Source organism: Lepidochelys kempii, chromosome 5, assembly GCF_965140265.1.
Source record: "Lepidochelys kempii isolate rLepKem1 chromosome 5, rLepKem1.hap2, whole genome shotgun sequence".
Taxonomy (NCBI): domain Eukaryota; kingdom Metazoa; phylum Chordata; order Testudines; family Cheloniidae; genus Lepidochelys; species Lepidochelys kempii.
In genome coordinates this window covers 5953817-5975902 of record NC_133260.1, presented here as the reverse complement: position 1 = coordinate 5975902, position 22086 = coordinate 5953817, and the positions used below count along the sequence as shown (strand labels likewise).

Here is a 22086-nt window from a genome sequence, read left to right as displayed (position 1 = left end):
TAAGAGAGAAATCATAGAATCATAGAATATCAGGGTTGGAAGGGACCCCAGAAGGTCATCTAGTCCAACCCCCTGCTCAAAGCAGGACCAATTCCCAGTTAAATCATCCCAGCCAGGGCTTTGTCAAGCCTGACCTTAAAAACCTCTAAGGAAGGAGATTCTACCACCTCCCTAGGTAACGCATTCCAGTGTTTCACCACCCTCTTAGTGAAAAAGTTTTTCCTAATATCCAATCTAAACCTCCCCCACTGCAACTTGAGACCATTACTCCTCGTTCTGTCATCTGCTACCATTGAGAACAGTCTAGAGCCATCCTCTTTGGAACCCCCTTTCAGGTAGTTGAAAGCAGCTATCAAATCCCCCCTCATTCTTCTCTTCTGCAGGCTAAACAAGCCCAGCTCCCTCAGCCTCTCCTCATAACTCATGTGTTCCAGTCCCCTAATCATTTTTGTTGCCCTTCGCTGGACTCTCTCCAATTTATCCACATCCTTCTTGAAGTGTGGGGCCCAAAACTGGACACAGTACTCCAGATGAGGCCTCACCAATGTCGAATAGAGGGGAACGATCACATCCCTCGATCTGCTCGCTATGCCCCTACTTATACATCCCAAAATGCCATTGGCCTTCTTGGCAACAAGGGCACACTGCTGACTCATATCCAGCTTCTCGTCCACTGTCACCCCTAGGTCCTTTTCCGCAGAACTGCTGCCTAGCCATTCGGTCCCTAGTCTGTAGCTGTGCATTGGGTTCTTCCGTCCTAAGTGCAGGACCCTGCACTTATCCTTATTGAACCTCATCAGATTCCTTTTGGCCCAATCCTCCAATTTGTCTAGGTCCTTCTGTATCCTATCCCTCCCCTCCAGCGTATCTACCACTCCTCCCAGTTTAGTATCATCCGCAAATTTGCTGAGAGTGCAATCCACACCATCCTCCAGATCATTTATGAAGATATTGAATAAAACCGGCCCCAGGACCGACCCTTGGGGCACTCCACTTGATACCGGCTGCCAACTAGACATGGAGCCATTGATCACTACCCGTTGAGCCCGACAATCTAGCCAGCTTTCTACCCACCTTATAGTGCATTCATCCAGCCCATACTTCCTTAACTTGCTGACAAGAATACTATGGGAGACCGTGTCAAAAGCTTTGCTAAAGTCAAGAAACAAGTCAAGAAAAATCCAGGGCACCATCTCAAAACAAGCAATGATTCTTTACATTGGGGTGTGTCTAACTGCTAACATGCTTGCATAACTGTATAATATCAAACTACATGACAAGGTGTTGTGGGGGTTATTTACTCGGTGTTTGTACAGCCCTTGTACGTATTAAGCACTGTATAAGTGAAGGGTGATGTATTTTAATAAAGATTTTAATATTTTACTCCAAAATGAGTGGTTTTTGAAGAATAGCAGATCCCCTAAAGAGCATGCACACACGACCGAGGACAAGAGTCTTTGCTGTGCTTCTAAGAGGTGCAGCACAGAATAGGTAGCCGTGAGGGAGTGGCCTAAGATGGCTTTAAGCTAATCCTGATCCCAGTTTTAGGTTGTTCCCTGGCCCCCACTGTAACTGAGACAGCCCTGTGTGTGGCAACACAGCTCAGAATCTCTGCAGGGCTACTGCCCAACTCCTAACAGGTTCCTGTCAGCCTTATCCCTGTCCCTGGCAGGCCCCTTACACCAGGAGTTAAGGGGGTCCTTGCAAGGCTGTTTACTGTGGTTACTGTGCTGAGGGAATCCTCCCCCAGCTGTACCAGGGACTTTAAGAGCCCTTTGTCCTCACTCCAGCCCTTGTTTGCCCCAAATGTCTTGGCTTTGAGGGTGGGTGACAACCTTTCATGAGCAGCTATTAGTTCAGTGTAGTAGCATTAACAGAGATACACAATAGGACACTCCGTGATCTGCACACTCATACCTACAGGTTTCAGAGTAGCAGCCATGTTAGTCTGTATTCACAAAAAGAAAAGGAGTACTTGTGGCACCTTAGAGACTAACCAATTTATTTGAGCATAAGCTTTCGTGAGCTACAGCTCATGCTCAAATAAATTGGTTAGTCTCTAAGGTGCCACAAGTCCTCCTTTCCTCCATTTTAAGACCTACAGATTGTGTGAGTAAATAACTACAGGTACAACTGATGTCCCTTGGACATTATCCACTGAGTTATTGAGTGTTATTTAATTAGTGGTATGAAAACAGAAGTTCACTGAATGCAGGGTTGAACACTTAATCCAGTGATGAAGTCGTGTGGCTGATTGAACTTTCCTTTCCAGCTTTGTCCTAGCAACACTTGGACATCACACCTGGTTAGTCTGCAACTCCTCCTTTCCTTTCCCATCTCCGCCTTCCAGTGGAGTCTGATTGTGAAAGTCAATTAGGAGTTTGTAGGCTAAGGCACCAGTAAGACTTCCCAGTGTTGGAGCTACAAGTGGGACCCACCACCAGTAATCTCCAGCCCTAAAAGAAAAGACAGGACAGGTTTCCAGTGAATCAGATCCTTTGCTTTGCTGCCATATTCTCCCCTAGGTAAGCTAAGTTTGTCTTTGCTACAGAGTTGAATTCTAATCTAGCAAAGTTATTTTCCCCCACAGAATGCATTCATACTGGAGGGAGGAGAGCTATGATATTATTTTGCACATTTGTAGAGTTTTCTGTCTCAGGATCTCAAAGATTTCAAGGGCTCGTTCCAAAAATCAATGGAAAGATTCTCCTGGATTTCAGTAGATTACGGATCAGACCCTAGATGAATTAAGGCTCAGAACAGCCTTTAAGGTATGCAGGTAATATCAACATTTTACAGATGGATAAGAACGAGAGAAGGTCTATGCCTTTCCCAAGGTCACACAGGAAGCCTATTTCAGCATAAGGAGTAGAACCCAGATCTGAGTCCTTTGCTTCACCGCACAACCATCTTTGCTGTAATGGGAATTGCAATCTGCATGCTGGCATACATTGAAACAATGTGTGAATGTCACTAATCTCACTGTGAATGGCATTTGCTTGTATCCACATCCACTCCAAGTAGATCCCGGTGCTGTTGAAATGTGTTTTGATTATTTGATGGCTCGCCCTTAGCTACTATTTTAAAATCTGTTAGACAAAGCGGTCAGAATTGGACCTAGATTCTGTGCCAGCCGGTCAGAATGCTGGGTGAATGTTGTGGCATATGAAAGAGCAGCTGTCACGGTTCCCTCCCCACTCTGAACTCTAGGGTACAGATGTGGGAACCTGCATGAAAGACCTCCTAAGCTTATTTCTACCAGCTTAGGTTAAAATTTCCCCAAGGCACAAATTCTTTGCCCTTGTAGGGTACGCTGCCACCACAAAGTGATTTAACAAAGAATCAGAGAAAGGACCACTTGGAGTTCCTGTTCGCCCAAAATATCCCCCAAAGCCCTTACACCCCCTTTCCTGGGCAGGCTTGAGAATAATATTCTAACCAATTGGTTACAAAGTGATCACAGACCCAAACCCCTGGGTCTTAGGACAATAGAGAAATCAGTCAGGTTCTTAAAAGAAGGATTTTATGTAAAAAAAAGGTAAAAATCACCTCTGTAAAATCAGGATGGAAAATAACTTTACAGGGTAACAAAAGATTCAAAAAACACATCAGAACTTCCTCTAGGCTTAGTTTCGAAGTTACAAAAAACAGGAAAAATTCACAAGCAGAACAAAAGATAATCTAAGATGCCTTGCGTGGCTTTTACTTACAATTTTTTTAATATGAGAGACTTTTAGGATGGCTTATAGGAGAAGGAGTTTTCTGACCTGATGCTTCTCTGCTTCCCAAGCGAACACACAAAACAAAGCCTTCCCCCCCACTTCAAGATTAGAAAGTATATTCTTTCCCCATTGTCCTTTTGGTCAGGTGCCAACCAGGTTATTTGAGCTTCTTAACCCCTTACAGGTAAGGAGGAATTCTACACTACCCTTAGCTGTATGGTTATGACAGCAGCATTCTCACTGGAGTAGGGAACCAACCTGCGTACTGGGATTCTAACTGGTCAGAGATTAGTTTCTCCCTTAAAGTGCTTTTTAAATAAGGGTTAATAGAGTTTATCTTGTATTAACACATTTTTCAGGTCACACATTTATGATCTATACAGTGTAAAAGGAAAGAAGGTAACCTACCTAAAGACTTCAATTCCCCAGCCTGCTATTGCAGTAAAGATCCTTGGAGGCAGGTCCCTGGAGGGGTTTATTGCATATCCAGTGTTTATTCCCATTGTCATGCCGATCACTAACACCAGGAGCCCAGTGATCACAGGCTGAGTGCCCTGTAGGGCTCCATTATTCTTCTTGTCATAGATGGCAAGAATGCACAACATGAGCACCACTGTGGCAAGGAACTGTGGGATCGGGAGAAAGCACAGGTCAGTAGAGAAGTGCATCTCAAGGCCAAAAGGAATCACTGGAACATGTGAAAGGAGCAGAGCCCAGAGTGAGGAATCAGGACCTGCAGCAGAGCTAATCTCCAGGCAACCTCGTCAGGACAACTGACCTGCAGCAGCTGCTTGATTAGTCATGCCACCTGATTAGCGGCAGGGGCCAGCAGGCTGGCTCTTAAGCCAGCAACCACAGCAGTTCACTGGCTTCTCAACATGCATACTGGAGCGTGCTCCTGCATTACCTGGTTCCCGCTGCTCCTGCCTTGAACCCATCCTTGCCTGATCCCATATTGACTCCAGTTCCTGCCCTCCAGTTTGACCCTTGGTTCTGACTACTGACTCAGGCTTAATCCTGGCTCTGGTATCCAGTTCCTACCATCTCATTTGACCCTTGGCTTTGGCTCTGGAATACTCATGCCCACTCTGACTACTAGGCATGATGCCCACTCCAGTTTCTAGGCTAGACCACTCTCATCCTGGCTGACTGACAATTTGAAAAGATACATTATCCATGGACTAGATGGGTTGTGAAGCATTTCATCTACAGGTCACCATTTTGAATCTGGCCAAGGCTGGGAGTAACCAGAAGTTGTTAGTATCTGGTCACAGCCAGCTGCTGCGAAATAAACAGAGGGTCTTGGCCCCATTCCAAATGAGTGTGTCCACAGCACAATAGCCACTAACATAATTATACGTGTGTCTGTATAAACTATTTTTCATGTCCCTCCATCTCTAAACCAAAGTGTCTTAGTTATTCTGAGTCCACTTTTACCAGACTGAGAGGGAGCCATAAAAACCTGTAACAATGAGCCCAAATAGACGCATCAACTAGAAGTAACGGAGGAGGAAAAGGACCTTGGAGTATTGGTTGATCATAGGTTGACTATGAGCTGCCAATGTGATATGGCTGTGAAAAAAGCTAATGTCGTCTTGGGATGCATCAGGAGAGGTATTTCCAGTAGGGATAAGGAGGTTTTAGTACCGTTATATAAGGCACTGGTGAGACCTCACCTGGAATACTGTGTGCAGTTCTGGTCTCCCATGTTTAAGAAGGATGAATTCAAACTGGAACAGGTACAGAGAAGGGCTACTAGGATGATCCGAGGAATGGAAAACTTGTCTTATGAAAGGAGACTCAGGGAGCTTGGCTTGTTTAGCCTAACTAAAAGAAGGTTGAGGGGAGATATGATTGCTATCTATAAATATATCAGAGGGATAAATACCAGAGAGGGAGAGGAATTATTTAAACTCAATACCAATGTGGACACAAGAACAAATGGATATAAACTGGCCACTAGGAAATTTAGATTAGAAATTAGACGAAGGTTTCTAACCATCAGAGGAGTGAAGTTTTGGAATAGCCTTCCGAGGGAAGTAGTGGGGGCAAAAGATCTATCTTGCTTTAAGATTAAACTCGATAAGTTTATGGAGGAGATGGTATGATGGGATAACATGGTTTTGGTAATTAAATATTCATGGTAAATAGGCCCAATGGCCTGTGATGGGTTTTTAGATGGGGTAAGATCCAAGTTACCCGGGAAAGAATTTTCTGTAGTATCTGGCTGATGAATCTTGCCCATATGCTCAGGGTTTAGCTGATCGCCATATTTGGGGTCGGGAAGGAATTTTCCTCCAGGGCAGATTGGAAGGCCCTGGAGGTTTTTCGCCTTCCTCTGTAGCATGGGGCACGGGTCACTTGCTGGAGGATTCTCTGCTCCTTGAGGTCTTCAAACTACAATTTGAGGACTTCAATAGCACAGATATAGGTGTGAGGTCTTTTTTAGGAGTGGTGGGTGAAATTCTGTGGCCTGCATTGTGCAGGAGGTCAGACTAGATGATCATAATGGTCCCTTCTGACCTAAATATCTATGAATCTATGAAAAAAAAAAAAATAGCTTTTCTAGATGTAAAAGTGTCATGACTTTCACATCCGTTATCTCAGCCTCTTCTCAGGGCAAGACTCCAGGGATCTGCACCCAGTTGGGAAGCTGTGAATTTCCCCTTTCTGATGGAACAACGTTCCTATTTCTAGCCCTACAGCATCCCAGCCATCCTGGGCTAGGATTCAGTTGGAGATTACTGCATTTGACCCTCCCAACTTGGTGAGAATTTGCCCAAGGTTCTGCCTTTTGCAGCCATTCCACACACACATCAATGGGAGCTGAAGACTTGTCGTTACTAGGAGCTCTCACTGTCATTCATCTTCTTCTGCAGCAGTGACATACTCTGCATTGCCTAGAAGACAGAACAAATCCGGGGACACCTGGAGATTTTACAGCTGTCACTATGCTACATACCATGGCCATTCAGAACTTCAGCAGGACAGAACCCAGATCCTCCTGCTCCACAGGCATGGTGGGGAGAAGGGAGGCAATTGTAACTAGAAGGTATGGGATGAAACCAAGGAATAGCTTAGAGACATTTAATATTAGACCAGGTGACACATTAGCGATAATTAGGGAGCTGGAGGGAATTGGTCCTGCATTGTCTGAAGAATGCATTAGAGGGCCCTACACTCCTCTGTCCCTCCTAAATCAGGTTATCCCCCATGTGGAAGAAGGAGCAGATTTGGCCCCAAAATGACATATCTTACAAAGATCAGTGGAGCTTCTGGCTCCTTGTGATCCCCTGTTGGCTCCCAGGTTCTCTCTGCTCCCACTGTCGGGGCAGCTCCTGCTGGAACTGTGCAGACATGAACTCTGGGCCCAGAACCCTACATACAGGAGGGTTCCACAGCACCACAGGCCAGATTATCAGTAACTAATCCACACGCTCTGCAAGGTGGATGGCGTGACAATGCCACTCCACCCTCTCCCATCCCTCAATCAGGCAGGAGCTCGTACCCTGCAGTGCCCTTGGGAGTGGAAGAGGGAGGAAACTGCACTGTGAAGTGGCTTTCCTGCTGCTGTCCCGCACAGGTCGGGCTTCCCTGGATCCCTACACAGAGAACCAGGGAAGGTTTTTTAAGGTGGACTGCAGTCATGGTGATTGCGTGAGAGCTGAACTGTGCTCCATGGCCAGAGTATTTGGGATCTGAGGAAGGCTTGTGATTCTCACCTCTTGGACTAATGCAAGCAAAACACATCTTGGGGAGATGCACTCACCCTCACAGTCACCAGCATTGCAGCCAAACTCACAGAGCCTCTCTGACCAGTTCCTGGCAGGGCAGGGGGCTCTGCCTTGAATGAGAATGTTGGCAAGTAGTTCTGACCATAGCATGGTGGAGATGCTGCGCCCACACAAAGAAGTGGGGTCACAGAGCAGGGAAACAGCAACCCAAGTTATGGCCCTGATGAACCCCAGAGGCTCCTTCACCCAGATATACAAGACATGAATTTTTGGCTTATGTTTGGAAATAAATAAACAAATAGAGAGTCTTCAACAAGAAGCCTGGAGTGGAATCCACAGCAGAAGAACTGCTAACAGAAGATGAATCACAAACAATAGAAGAACATCGTTTACATGAATTCCACATGCCAGCAAGGTGAGTAACGCCCCTGTAGAGCAGGACGGCTACAGCGCTGCCAAATTACTGCACAGCTCAGTGGAGACAGCATAACGGTAATTTCATCACAGCAGAGACAACATTGAAGGGAAGGAATGATGTTCTGCATGTCATTCCATGAACAGAGGCTTAAAGGTCTTTAGGATCTGATCCTGAGAAGTGCTCCCGTAACTCACATGGACTCAAGCAGGGCCTAAACCTTCAGGTAATCCTAGACACAATCACCATTCCATAACATACAACCAAGCATCAGCCTGACTGCTAGCATGAGCTAAAACAAATCACCAATATTCCCACAGCCGGAGGCCACTGCTTTAGGAGCCACATGCTAAATGAAGAGTGGGAAAGGGGGAAAGTTAGTCATAAATGTGCAGCACATGGAGAGCTGATCCTCCAGACTTCACCCCTTCCGGGTCCACTCTGGGAGCCTCACGCCAGACACCTAATTCTCCCTATGCTTTTCCTCCATGGGGCTGAAGTCACAAGATCAGCCTTTTCCCAACAACTCTCGCCACCAGCTTATTCAGAACTAGCTCAGAGACCCCTCCATGATGCACAGGTAGCAGAGAAGCCCCATATGCCTCTGCCCTTCCCTCACTGCCGCAGGGTATGAGTGGGTGCTGATGCTCTCCTAACCCCTGGTACATTTCAGCAGTGATTCTGTGGACCATGGAAATAATTTTTGAAAGAAAAGAAACAAAAAACTGTAAAGAGCTTGAAATAGTCCCAGTAGCAATCAAGTGCCTTACAGAGCAGTCACCTGTTGGAACAGACAAATGCGCTCCAAACGGAGCTCTGCTTCAGTACTGATCGTTCATTCCCCAATAGTAAGCTCCCACCACCCTCCTCGGCGCTCTGTTTACGTGCACCCACCTGCCAGTTAAGCCACAATACTTCAGCTAGTCACCTTTAAATTCAGTCCCTTGTGCCGCAGCCAAACATCCTCCACTGTACACTCAGCAGGGCAGCTGATGTGTCTTTTACAGTGCTGAGCATTCTACTGCTGCTTAGCAATAACAGTCCTCTGCATTAAACCTGCAACAGCACCTAGTCACCAAGCCAGGCAGCTGTGACCTCAGCTGTGCTCCAAACACATCCGTGACATGGCAGAGAAATCCTGGGCACTGACCTCATTTACAAATCCCCCCAGCAGAGTCATATACGGAGCAGGGTAGGTGGCAAAGATCCCAGCTGTGCCATTAGGTCCCGTCACAATGTAGTGTCCGTCGGAGTATTCACACAGCGCATCTAGGAGAAAGGGGAGACATGGGGTTAACCCTGCTGCTGACGCTGGCCCACACGGGGCCCTCAGACTGTGGTGATGAGGGCAAACTGAGGAGGGAGAGCAGGATGATCACACCCTGACTAAATACAAACACACTGATTGCAGTCAGGACAGGCACAAGACAGAGGGGAGGAGGGGAAAGAGACATGGCCAAGCAGCCACTCCTATTCCAGGGAAGCGAGTTCATGGATATTTTGTTTCCCTGAGACTTTGCCCAGGAGAACTTCTTCCTGATCACAGGCTCCCAGCCCCCACTGTGTGCCTCTCTGACATGTAGAGGCTTGGATGTGGGCTCTGCAGGTGGTGGTGAGGAAAGCACTTGGGCCTTTGCGAAGAACAGAGGCTGTTTCTCTGCTCCCCTACAGAATTTTCAGACATGCCGGAGCTGGCTCATAGCAGCTCCCCTTCCTGGGAATTGCTCGCAGTAAAATAAATGCAAGTCCCCTCTTGTCCAGATTTTCAATGGGGCTGAGCCCCACCCCACCACACCCCAGTGGAGGTCAACGGCACCTATAGCTGCTCAGTAGTTTTTAAAAGCAGGCCATGTCCGCCTGCCTCCTTTGCTAAGTCTGCACCCCTCCCTTTGGGATCCAGACCTCATCACAGTAACCTCAGCCCCTGGGACTCCTAGTAGGCCTGCCTGCAACGTACTACTCTTGGGGTGGCACTTGCAAACCTTTGAAAGCATCGGCTGGCTCATAATGCAGCTGCCTGACCACTAGGCAGCTTTAGGCAATGGGACTACATGACACCTGCTTTCCAGCAAATGCATTGCCTTCCTGGGCGCACTTCAAGCTATTGACTACGATCTAGAAGGCTATATGGGTATGGCTGCACTGCAGTGTAAGCCCAGGGTTTGAACTCAGGCTCAAGCCTAACCTTCCTTCTGTCTACACACAAATTATGCTAACCCAGAGTCCCACGACCCCCCAGGGTTCGAGCATGAGTCAAGTTGGGACCCAGAGTTCATGCCCTATTGCTTTGCACTATAAATAAAGCCCCATCTGGGAGTCCACCAAAAGTATCCCCCATGCTGACTGTCTCTGTCTTCTGCACAGTCAAGTTTGGTGGACAGTCAAGTTTTCCCATGCTGCACCATGAACAAGAGGCTAGAGCAGCCACAGTTGGGGAGGGCACGAGGAAGTCTGGGATATGGGTGGTTGGACTCAGGCTTGCATTATCCAGTGTAAATGCTGGAACCCAGGATTAGGTCCTGGGGTTCAACACTTCCTAACTTGGGGTTACAAATTCAGCCTCAAGCCCTAGGTTAACAAACCCAGGGCCTGCTAACTTCAGTTCTACCAACCCTGGGCTTACATTGCAATGTAGACATATCCTATATGGCTAGCCAAGAGATGGCCCTCTCCCCCAAGACACAACAATAGATGAGGTAGTGGAGGACTCAAATTAATGGTCCCAAGACTTAGTTGTCTGGAAGCTGCTGCCAGGCATTCTCAGCTGAGAACAGTAGAATTTGCTCCTTAAGGTGGTCTGAATAAGCTGAACTCTATTGGCCTTTTGGTTACAGTGCAAAGCCCATCTCTCTTGTCAGGGGCTTGCTGGAGGTGGGTGGGAGGGGACAGAATTAAGTTCTCTATTTGGTTATGATCAGAGATCTCAAGGCAGATAAGAGCGCTCTCCTTATATAAATCTAATATAGACAGGAATATACTCAAGGACAAACATAACAGTGTGGTTATCACCAGGGGTCAAATTCAGACTCAGCTTTGCAGGGACTACAGTGTGAACCACAGGTTCACATCCCTCACTGGGAGCTGCAGAAGACTCATCTCCTTTGTGGATCAGGAACAGCAAGAGAACCAATCCATTCCCAGCAATTACCATAACGTTGGAAAAGCAACCGTACCATAGTACATGCAGAACACTAGGGATGCTGCCAAGAAGGACCCCAGGAACTGGCCGATTATGTACGCTGGCAGCTTTCTCCAGGGAAGATTTCCTAAGACGCAGTGTGTGACACTTATTGAGGCGTTCATATGGGCTCCTGTTTAAAAACATACATATACATGTATAAATACACACACACACACACACATATATATATATTACATCAGCTTTATAAATAACGTGTCTATGGCAGCACAACAACTCCATAGCCCCATAGTTAATGGTCAACACTGAGACTAGAACCCTGGACCTCTGCTCCAAGACACCAAGTGCCAAGAATTCAAAGGCTTATATCCACCAGCCCCTCCAGGAAATAGCAGGGGTGCCTCTAGCAGGTCTGATTCTCCGGTGCCTTGCACCTTGTGTTGTCATTTACGCCTGCGGGGAGCAAGTCAAAATGCTACCATTCCGGATTCTGGCTCTGGTGAGGAAGAAAACACCAGCGTCCCAGCTCCTGTGCTGCCCGTGAGTTAGTTCATTGCTCCATCCCACGCATCAGGGAGCTTGAGAAGTTCTCCCATGCTTTGCTAAGTTGCCATTCGTTTCCAGCACAGTGAGTGCAGCAGGGAACAGACCTATGGGCTCAGTGGGCCCTGATTCATGCCCTGCACATTATAAAACAAATCACTTACACCCACTTGCTATCACTCTCCACAGATGTAAATGACAACACCAGGTGCAGGGCAATGGTGTCTCAGGCCCCATCACAGCCGCATGCTGAGTTCTGAGAAGTAACACACTGGCTGAGCATTTCTGCTCTGCAGTCCACGTGCTCTTCCACTTCCACCTGCAGCCACAAGTTAAGTGATGACAAGCACCGAGGGCCTGACCCTAAGCAGGGCAGCGCAGACTAACCTCCCCTAAAGTCACTGGGAGCTGCAGGTTTTCCGCAATTCTAAAATCGGGCCTTATGTCTCGTTTCAAAGTAAAAGGTTGAGGTACAGGGAGGGGATGACAAGCCCTGGGATTTCCCAGTGAGAGCCACAGTGGAAGGCCTGAGGTGCAAAGCCGAAAAGGCAAGAACATGATACATCTGAGCAATAACCTGCCAGAAAGGTCTTCAGCTTAGCTCTGGGATATGGCCTGCTTTGGGAAGCACGTTCTCACGGTTATTAATCATTATTTAGATTACAGTTATACCCAAAGGAACTGAGCAAGACAGACACAGTCCCTGTCCCAAGGAGCTCACAGTCTCAAAATGGATTTACTTTAGCCTCTTACAGCCCCCCAACCTGAAGCAAATATTCACCAGCAACCACACACCACACAACAGAACCACTAACCCAGGAACCTATCCTTGCAACAAAGCCCGTTGCCAACTGTGTCCACATATCTATTCAAGGGACACCATCACAGGGCCTAATCACATCAGCCACACTATCAGAGGCTCGTTCACCTGCACATCTACCAATGTGATATATGCCATCATGTGCCAGCAATGCCCCTCTGCCATGTATATTGGCCAAACTGGACAGTCTCTACGTAAAAGAATAAATGGACGCAAATCAGACGTCAAGAATTAGAATATTCAAAAACCAGTTGGAGAACACTTCAATCTCTCTGGTCACTCGATTACAGACCTAAAAGTTGCAATTCTTCAACAGAAAAACTTCAGAAACAGACTCCAATGAGAGACTGCTGAATTGGAATTAATTTGCAAACTGGATACAATTAACTTAGGCTTGAATAGAGACTGGGAGTGGATGGGTCCTTACACAAAGTAAAACTATTTCCCCATGTTTATTCCCCTCACCCACCCCCCACTGTTCCTCAGACGTTCTTGTCAACTGCTGGAAATGGCCCACCTTGATTATCACGACAAAAGGTTTCCCCCCTCCGCTCTCCTGCTCATAATAGCTCACCTCACCTGATCACTCTCCTTACAGTGTGTATGGTAACACCCATTGTTTCATGTTCTCTGTGTATATAAATCTCCCCACTGTATTTCCCACTGATTGCATCCGATGAAGTGAGCTGTAGCTCACGAAAGCTTATGCTCTAATAAATTGGTTAGTCTCTAAGGTGCCACAAGTACTCCTTTTCTTTTCACCTTTTTGTAATTGTTATTCTTCAAGATGTGTTGTTCACATCCACTCCATTGTAGGTGTGCACGTGCCTACGTGAATGGCCGTCGGAGACTTAGCGGTACCCGTAGGGCACACGCCCTCTCGGTTCCTTCTTGCCAACAATTCCATCAGAGGGGCAGGAGGGCGGGTCATGGAATGGACATGAGCAACACATCTCGAAGAACAACAGTTACAAAGCGGGCTCTGTCTTAGCCCCGGAGACTGTTGGCGCTCGCCTCACTTCTGCGAGGCCTTGGTGGGGGGCTTGCCCTTACGGGGAGCCATAGCCGGTTCCTTTGCCACACGCGGGGTCGGCTGCAGCCCTGTACCGCTCCACAGAGTCAGTGGCAGGTCCTTACAGGGGAGGAACCTCCCCAGAGCCAAGCTCTTTAGCGGGTCCAGAGGGGGTGTGCGGCCCGAGCAGGGTCCTTTGCCCAAAGCCCCTTGGTCGGGCTTGGCCAGTGCCGCCGCCTTAGTCTTTTTCTTCAGCACCGGCGACGGGGATTGGTGTCGGGAGGACCCTGGTGCCGGAGGTGCGCTACCAGCGAAGTTGAAGCACTGGGTGCCGTATCGGGCCGCTCTGGCTCCACAGCTGGGTGCAGGGCAGCCTGCATCAGGAGTGCCCTGAGGTATATGTCGCGCTTTCTTTGTGTCCACAGCCAAAAGTTCTGGCAAAAGCTCTGGCTCCTTTATATGGGTTTCCCCAAGGCACTGTAGACAACTCTCGTGCGGATCACTAACAGGCGTAGGCCTGAAGAAAAGGAGGACTTGTGGCACCTTAGAGACTAACCAATTTATTTGAGCATAAGCTTTCGTGAGCTACAGCTCACTTCATCGGATGCATACTGTGGAAACTGCAGAAGACATAGGCCTGTTACACGATGAGCAGGGCTCAAAACCCAGAGAGTGGGGCATGCCCTGCCAGGGACAAAGTTCCTGCTGGGACACTATCTAATTAAACACTTAACAGGTACTTAACCACTAACTAACAACGATTAAAACTATTTACAGATAAAGCAGAAGGCTAAACTAGATGAGCAGGGCCGGCTCTAGGTTTTTTGCCACCCCAAGCTCCGAGAGCAAAGGGTGGCTGGAATCAGATTTCAGAGTAACAGCCGTGTTAGTCTGTATTCGCAAAAAGAAAAGGAGTACTTGTGGCACCTTAGAGACTAACCAATTTATTTGAGCATGAGCTTTCGTGAGCTACAGCTCACTTCATCGGATGCATGCCGTGGAAACTGCAGCAGACTTTATATATACACAGAGAATATGAAACAATACCTCCTCCCACCCCACTGTCCTGCTGGTAATAGCTTATCTAAAGTGATCATCAGGTGGGCCATTTCCAGCACAAATCCAGGTTTTCTCACCCTCCACCCCTCCACACAAATTCACTCTCCTGCTGGTGATAGCCCATCCACAGTGACACCTCTTTACACAATGTGCATGATAATCAAGTTGGGCTATTTCCTGCACAAATCCAGGTTTTCTCACATCCCCCCCACCCCCATACACACACAAACTCACTCTCCTGCTGGTAATAGCTCATCCAAACTGACCACTCTCCAAGTTTAAATCCAAGTTAAACCAGAACATCTGGAATGCCGCCCCTGGAATTGTGCCGCTCCAAGCATGTGCTTGCTTTGCTGGTGCCTAGAGCCGGTCCTGTAGATGATAAACCACTGACCACTTGCGAAGCAAGGGAGAGAGGCGCTCCGACTGACCACCAAGGGCGGTAAGAAGGAACTGAGAGGATGCAGGGCTGGCAGCGCCTGATATACTGTGCCATTAGCGCAGCACTCCAGAGGGCCCCAAAGCTGGCCCTATGGGCACCGCTAAGGCAAAAGTCTCCGACGGCCGCACACAAGGGCGCATGCACACCTACAATGGAATCGACATGAGCAAGCACTCAAAGAAGTCCCCTTCACCCAGCCCATTTTCACTAGAGGAGATCTGCTAAACTCCACATGAACAGTAAGACCAAGAGCAGATTTCAAATGCAGGAGAGATTTTCTTTTCATTTCCAGCACACCCGCCCTACCCCCAGCCCTGGAAATCTCTCTTTCCCCTCAAATCTAAAAAACAAACAAACAAAAACCCTCAATGGTAATATTAAGACCACGGATTTGCTTTAATTTCCTGCCAGCATGGGTCCCAGTCTCTTTCGTCAAGGCAGATGAATGCAGAGATTAGAGAGGAAAGGAAAGATTGACCAAACATAAGAAAGATATGATACTATTCCCCTGAACCACCATCCCCAATATGCACCCGTGTGTGTATCAGACTCATAAGCCATAAGCTGTTGTACTTTCACTGGCAACACTTTGTATATAATAGGTGACCAGAGGAGAAGAGGAAGAGCACTGACTTTGCAGTGGGTAATATCAGTGCCACGTAAGGCTCACTAGACACTCTACGGTTAACTTTGTCTCAGCTGTTCCTTAATCTGTCTCCTTGTTGCCATCCCTTTGTTTCTCCAGGGACTGCCTGCCAGGGATGGTGTCACTTCTGCACTTCCAGAAGCATTTTAAACTGGGCAACATGGAAACGTTCTCTGGTTTCCAATCACCGTGGGGTGAAATGGCCTCTCGCTGTGGGAGGAAAACTCTGTGGTTGGCTGAGTTTTCCCCAAACGCTGCTGTTGAGAGTGGGGTTTCCCAGACACCCTCCAGCACCATCATGGAATGAACATGTGGGATCATCTCTAGATCAAGGAATCCCAGAGCTCTGGGCAGAGGCAGGAGAACCACAGGGCCAGCTGCGCAGAAGCAGGGAGCTGTGCACTGGTGGAGATTCCAGCGCTGAGGCTCCTTGCTGCACGCTGCTCCTAGAGGAATGGAGCTTCCTCCACTCAACATTTGCACTTTCCAGGCTCTCAGCACCCAGGTATGTTACAAGGCTCTCCCCTCAGCCATTCACTCACTGTGCTTTGGCCTGCCTGCAAAGCCCCATTCCTTTTCCCAGGAGGTACTGAGCATCTCCCATTGAGTGCCTCAGAGCTGAGGGTGCTCAGTGCTTCGAAGGATCAGGCCCAGAAGAGTAAAGGAGGCAACCTAACCATTCAGCTGTACCTCTGGCTCACTTATACAGACTCCAGTGAGCTTCATGCATGCCACTCACTAGGCTATATCCAGTGTCCCTAGGGGAATCTGCCACTACTCACTGGGCTGGATAGTTGGCCACTACAGGATGCACGGCCCCATAATCCTCGTACTAGTACATTTCATTTCTGTCCTACAGTCTTACTCACCAGAGATGCCGCCGGCTGCATGAATCCCCATAGTGACGCCAATTCCGAATGCCAAGTTGATGCTCAGATACTTCCCAAATTCTCCTTTTCCTAATGTCACCTGAGCAACCCCACCTATACCAAAGAACTGATGCAGAGGAAAAGAGTCATGCGCAGTGATTTCCCTACACCCCCCCCGAATTTCCTCAACACCCCCCCCCCAGTTTTGTGAATTAGTTACATGCCAATTTAGTGACTATTTGGAAATTTGAATTGAAATTGAAACATTAATACATACTTTAAAAGCATATAACGTGTATGATAAAATACGTATATCTGAAAAAGTATAACAGATTTGAAAGAGTATGAATATAGACTAGCTTCCTTATACAGCTGTTGTTTTTTATGACCATGTCAGTGCATTCATTTTGGTGATGTTGGCCAACCTAATAAGTTCAAATGATGATTTGTAAGCAAAGTCTAAATGAGCTCTCCCTGACAGCTAGTGATGAGCTGGGGGCTGTAGGGAAAGGCTTTAGGACCAGATTGTATTTACATTCACACCTAATCTGCCTAGGTATCCAGCAAACAGAGCTGTTGTTGCCCAAGTGATAGATTTTGGCTTGGGTTGGGTTACAAATCACTTGAATGCGCGGGCAGGGGAGGGGCGGGGAGGGAAGGGAAGGGAGGAGCAGGAGGGTAATGCAATGTTGTTATTCTTATTGTCTGAGTAAAGGGCAGTAGAACTGTACTTAGCCTGTGCTGATTGAGGGCATCAAAAGAGAAGGTGGGGACAGGTGTTATGCTTGACGGTCTACCTGAGTCCCAGGTACGATTTGACCTGCCCCTCTCCACTGTTTTAAGACAGAGCTGATTAGGCTCCATAGATAGTCTTTTGTTTTTTTGTAGCTTTGTTTTTTTGTAGCTTTTGACACGGTCTCCCACAGCATTCTTGTCAGCAAGTTAAAGAAGTATGGGCTGGATGAATGCACTATAAGGTGGGTAGAAAGCTGGCTAGATTGTCAGGCTCAACGGGTAGTGATCAATGGCTCCATGTCTAGTTGGCAGCCGGTGTCAAGTGGAATGCCCCAGGGTCGGTCCTGGGGCCGATTTTGTTCAATATCTTCATAAATGATCTGGAGGATGGTGTGGACTGCACTCTCAGCAAATTTGCGGATGATACTAAACTAGGAGGAGTGGTAGATACGCTGGAGGGCAGGGATAGGATACAGAGGGACCTAGACAAATTGGAGGATTGGGCCAAAAGAAATCTGATGAGGTTCAATAAGGATAAGTGCAGGGTCCTGCACTTAGGACGGAAGAACCCAATGCACCGCTACAGACTGGAGACCGAATGGCTAGGCAGCAGTTCTGCAGAAAAGGACCTAGGGGTGACAGTGGACGAGAAGCTGGATATGAGTCAGCAGTGTGCCCTTGTTGCCAAGAAGGCCAATGGCATTTTGGGATGTATAAGTAGGGGCACAGCGAGCAGATCGAGGGACGTGATCGTTCCCCTCTATTCGACATTGGTGAGGCCTCATCTGGAGTACTGTGTCCAGTTTTGGGCCCCACACTACAAAAAGGATGTGGATAAATTGGAGAGAGTCCAGCGAAGGGCAACAAAAATAATTAGGGGTCTGGAACACATGACTTATGAGGAGAGGCTGAGGGAACTGGGATTGTTTAGCCTGCAGAAGAGAAGAATGAGGGGGGATTTGATAGCCGCTTTCAACTACCTGAGAGGTGGTTCCAGAGAGGATGGTTCTAGACTATTCTCAGTAGTAGAAGAGGACAGGACAAGGAGTAATGGTCTCAAGTTGCAGTGGGGGGGGTTTAGGTTGGATATTAGGAAAAACTTTTTCACTAGGAGGGTGGTGAAACACTGGAATGCGTTACCTAGGGAGGTGGTAGAATCTCCTTCCTTAGAGGTTTTTAAGGTCAGGCTTGACAAAGCCCTGGCTGGGATGATTTAATTGGGGATTGGTCCTGCTTTTGAGCAGGGGGTGGGACTAGATGACCTCCTGAGGTCCCTTCCAACCCTGATATTCTATGATTCTATGTTCTGTTAAGTGACCACTGCAGCTGAAATCACTGATAATCAGATCTAAGTGCTTAGTCCTGCTGTGGGGACAGTGTTTCTGCCGAAGACAGCCCAGACTTCACTAGCAGCGAGGTTCCCCACTGAGAGCTCGGCTGAAATCACGGAGAACTGGTGGAACCTCAAGAGACCCACTGGCAGAGGTCACAGTGGCAGGTGGCAGCAGGTGACGGCGCAGGACCGTTGGCAACAGAGCGATGGAGTGAACAGTGGCACAACGAACAACAGTGGCCAGAGCGAACAGTGAGCAGCTGAGGGAATGAGCAAGGTGCCTTCTTGCCCCCCACCTGGGAGGTGAACTCACGTGAAAGCACCTCTGAACTCTTGAGTTTCCACTGACTGAGGACAACACCGGTGAGTGGCATGCGGTGGAGGGAAAAGTGAGGGGCACGTTAAATAAACATTTGTTTGTTGGACTATATTTTAGTGACTTTGCTCCAGAATGCTAGATTTGTGACTGGGAATGGAAACGTACATACATATGTTTCCTAGTAGGCCAATATTTTTTAAAGTGCATTATTTGCCAAGGTTGTTATCTCACATCGTTGCTATCTTGAGAGGTCATTATGTTGGGGAGTTTCTGTACTAAACATTTTTATTATTATAATTAATTTTTATATAAGAATGGTCACAGACCAATGGTCCATCTAGCCCAGTATCCTGTCTTCCAACAGTGGCCAATGCCAGGTGCCCCAGAGGGAATGAACAGAACAGGTAATCATCAAGTGATCCATCCCCGGTCGCCCATTCCCAGCTTCTGGCAAACAGGCTAGGGCCGCTCAGAGCGTGGTGTTGCATCCCTCCCCATCCTGGCTAATAGCCACTGATGGACCTATTCTCCAGGAATTTATCTAGTTCTTTTTTTAATCCTGTTATTGTTTTGGTCTTCACAGCATCCCCTGGCAAAGAGCGCCACAGGTTGACTTTATGTTGTATGAAGAAGTAATTCCTTTTGTTTTTTTAAAACCTGCTGCCTATTAATTTCATTGGGTGACTGCTAGTTCTTGTGATATGTGAAGGATTAAATAACACTTCCTTATTCACTTTCTTCACACCAGTCAAGATTTTATAGACCTCTATCATATCCCCCCTTAGTCATCTCTTTTCTAAGATGAAAATTCCCAGTCATTTTAATCTCTCCTCTTGTTTCATACCTGTAATCATTTTAGTTGCCCATCTCTGTACCTTTTCCAATTTCAATATATCTTTTTTGGGATGGGGTGACCAGATCTGCACACAGTATTCAAGGTGCGCACGTACCATGGATTTATATAGAGGCAATATGATATTTTCTGTCTTATTATCTCTCCTTTTCTTAATGATTCCCAACATTCTGTTTGCTTTGTTGACTGCCGCTGCACATTGACTGGATATTTTCAGAGAACCCATCCACAATGACTCCAACATCTCTGTCTTGAGTGGTAACAGCTAATTTAGACCCCATCATTTTGTATGTATAGTTGAGATTATGTTTTCCAACTTGCATTACTTTGCATTTATCAACATTGAATTTCATCTGCCATTTTGTTGCCCAGTCACCCAGTTTTGTGAGATCCCTTTGTAACTCTTCGCAGTCTGCTTTGGACTTAACTAGCTTGAATAGTTTTGTATCATTTGCAAATTTTGCCACCTTACTGTTTACCCATTTTTCCAGATCATTTATGAATATGTTGAATAGTAATTGTCCCAGTACTGACCCCTCAGGGATACCACTATTTATCTCTTTCCATTCTGAAAACTGATAATTTATTCCTACCCTTTGTTTCCCATCTTTTAACCAGTTAATGATCCATGAGAGGACTTCCCTCTTACCCCATGATGGCTTACTTTTCAAAAGTCAATTTAAATTAAATACATTTCTTCTAATTTATATTTTTTTTTAGAAATCTAGACCTGTTATGTGTTTTGGTGTATTTTGCATTATCCTTATGTTAAATTTGCATTATCCTAACAAAACAATTTATTCATATCTCTTTTATATGTTACTGTGTGTGTGTGAAGTAACACCAAAACCAGGCATGATCAACAACAAGGGTGGAGATTTTGCGTGATCTGGAGATCAACATTTGCTAGGATGAAGCAACCAGAGGCTAATTCCTAATTTGCTTTAATTACAATAATTACAATCATCAGATAATGTGTTCTATCTTCACTGGGTTTTTACAAATATTAACTAACCCCCAACATGCCTGGGAGGTGGGTAAATATTATTGTGCCCATTTTACAGAGAAGATTTTAAGAAGTAGTAATAATCAGAGTTGGGATTAGAAGGCAAGAGGTCTGCTCCCCAATCCAGTGGTCAGATCCTGCCATTGGCTCACTGTCCTCTTGGACAAGACACTTCACTTCTCTGCCAGTTTCTCCATCTGTCTAGTGGGGATAATAATACTGACCTCCAATCAGCACAGGTGCCACCTTGACATACCCAGCTTTTTGCTAATGATTAGCTGCTGTTTGCTGTCATTTACAATATGTTGTTTGTTCTTTCACAGAAGAGAATTAGAATGGTCATTTCATTCCCAGGCTGCTCCATTCCTCAATCTCCTGCTCTCTGCCTCTGCTACCTTCTGTCTTGTCTCTTTCCCCTTGGAGCATTTTGATAGACTCTCAAGGCTCATACAAAACTGCCAGACATGATAACCACAGCTTAAAGTTAACCATTAATAACCTGCCAGCGCTACAGGCTCTGAAGGGGATACAGAATGAGAACAGCACATTGCTGAACCTGCAGCTCACTAGAGAAATGTACACATCAGCCATGTGCGCACAAACACACACACACACTTTCACTCTTCCTTACCATCAGGAGGAATGTCCCCAAGGCCTCAGCCAGCGCCTCCCTGACTGTTCTGTTTTTGATTGTGAGCCCTTTCTTAATTTTCTCCAGCATTTTGCTCTCTGACTTCGGCTTGCAGCAGATGGAGTCCCTGTTGCGAGACCAGCTCTCATTGCACAGAACTAAGTTACCCTTTGAAACTTACCACCTTCCCTTCATTCCCTCACAGCTCAGATCATTTGGTTAAAGAGAAACAAACCAATGAAGGAACCACTAGCCTGAAAGTCCTCTCTCTTTTTTTTTTTTTTTTTTTTTTAAACCTTTCATCTTTGCACTGTGAAATACCAGGGCAATTGTGACGTTACACAGATTTGCATTTCTGCTATGAGTCAAAACAAACTCTGCATGTCTCAATGTAGAGTTTGTCCCCATGGAGATGGAACACCTTGGTTATGTTCCTAGAACCTCACTAATTCTTCGTAATCTTTTACACAAGGCACAAGCCAACAAACACCTTAGATTATCCCTGTTTTGTATTACAATGATCTGGCTCACGTGTAGGTGCGAGTGCCCTCTAATGGACAGAATTAGAACTGCTCAGCAGTGTCTCATAGGCTCTGTAGTCAAACCACCTCAGGGAGATTTTTCGTTGGCTTCAGTGCTTTTAGTGCAGGAGGATCAGAGATCTGCCCCTGCTGACACTTTGAAGTTCTAAGTGACTCTGGTGCGTAGCAAAGTGACATTTGTGAAAAACGAGGTGGCCAGAGATTTGCTACGGTCTAATATTTCAGTTCGGAGGATGGTGCTACAGGAGAATATTTTAGTAACTCAG

General features: G+C 46.8%; 1 protein-coding gene across 1 annotated transcript; it reads right to left on the bottom strand.

Moving 5' to 3' along the window:
- Positions 1-2139: 2139 nt before the first annotated feature.
- Positions 2140-21507, bottom strand: LOC140911098 (aquaporin-7-like). The gene is made up of 6 exons (XM_073343411.1): positions 21279-21507; positions 16402-16528; positions 11045-11182; positions 9022-9140; positions 4131-4348; positions 2140-2456 (listed from the first exon to the last, which is right to left on the bottom strand). The coding sequence occupies exons 1-6, from the start codon at positions 21366-21368 to the stop codon at positions 2297-2299; spliced, it is 852 nt and encodes a 283-aa protein (XP_073199512.1). The 5' UTR covers positions 21369-21507; the 3' UTR covers positions 2140-2296.
- Between the last annotated feature and the right edge of the window lie 579 nt (positions 21508-22086).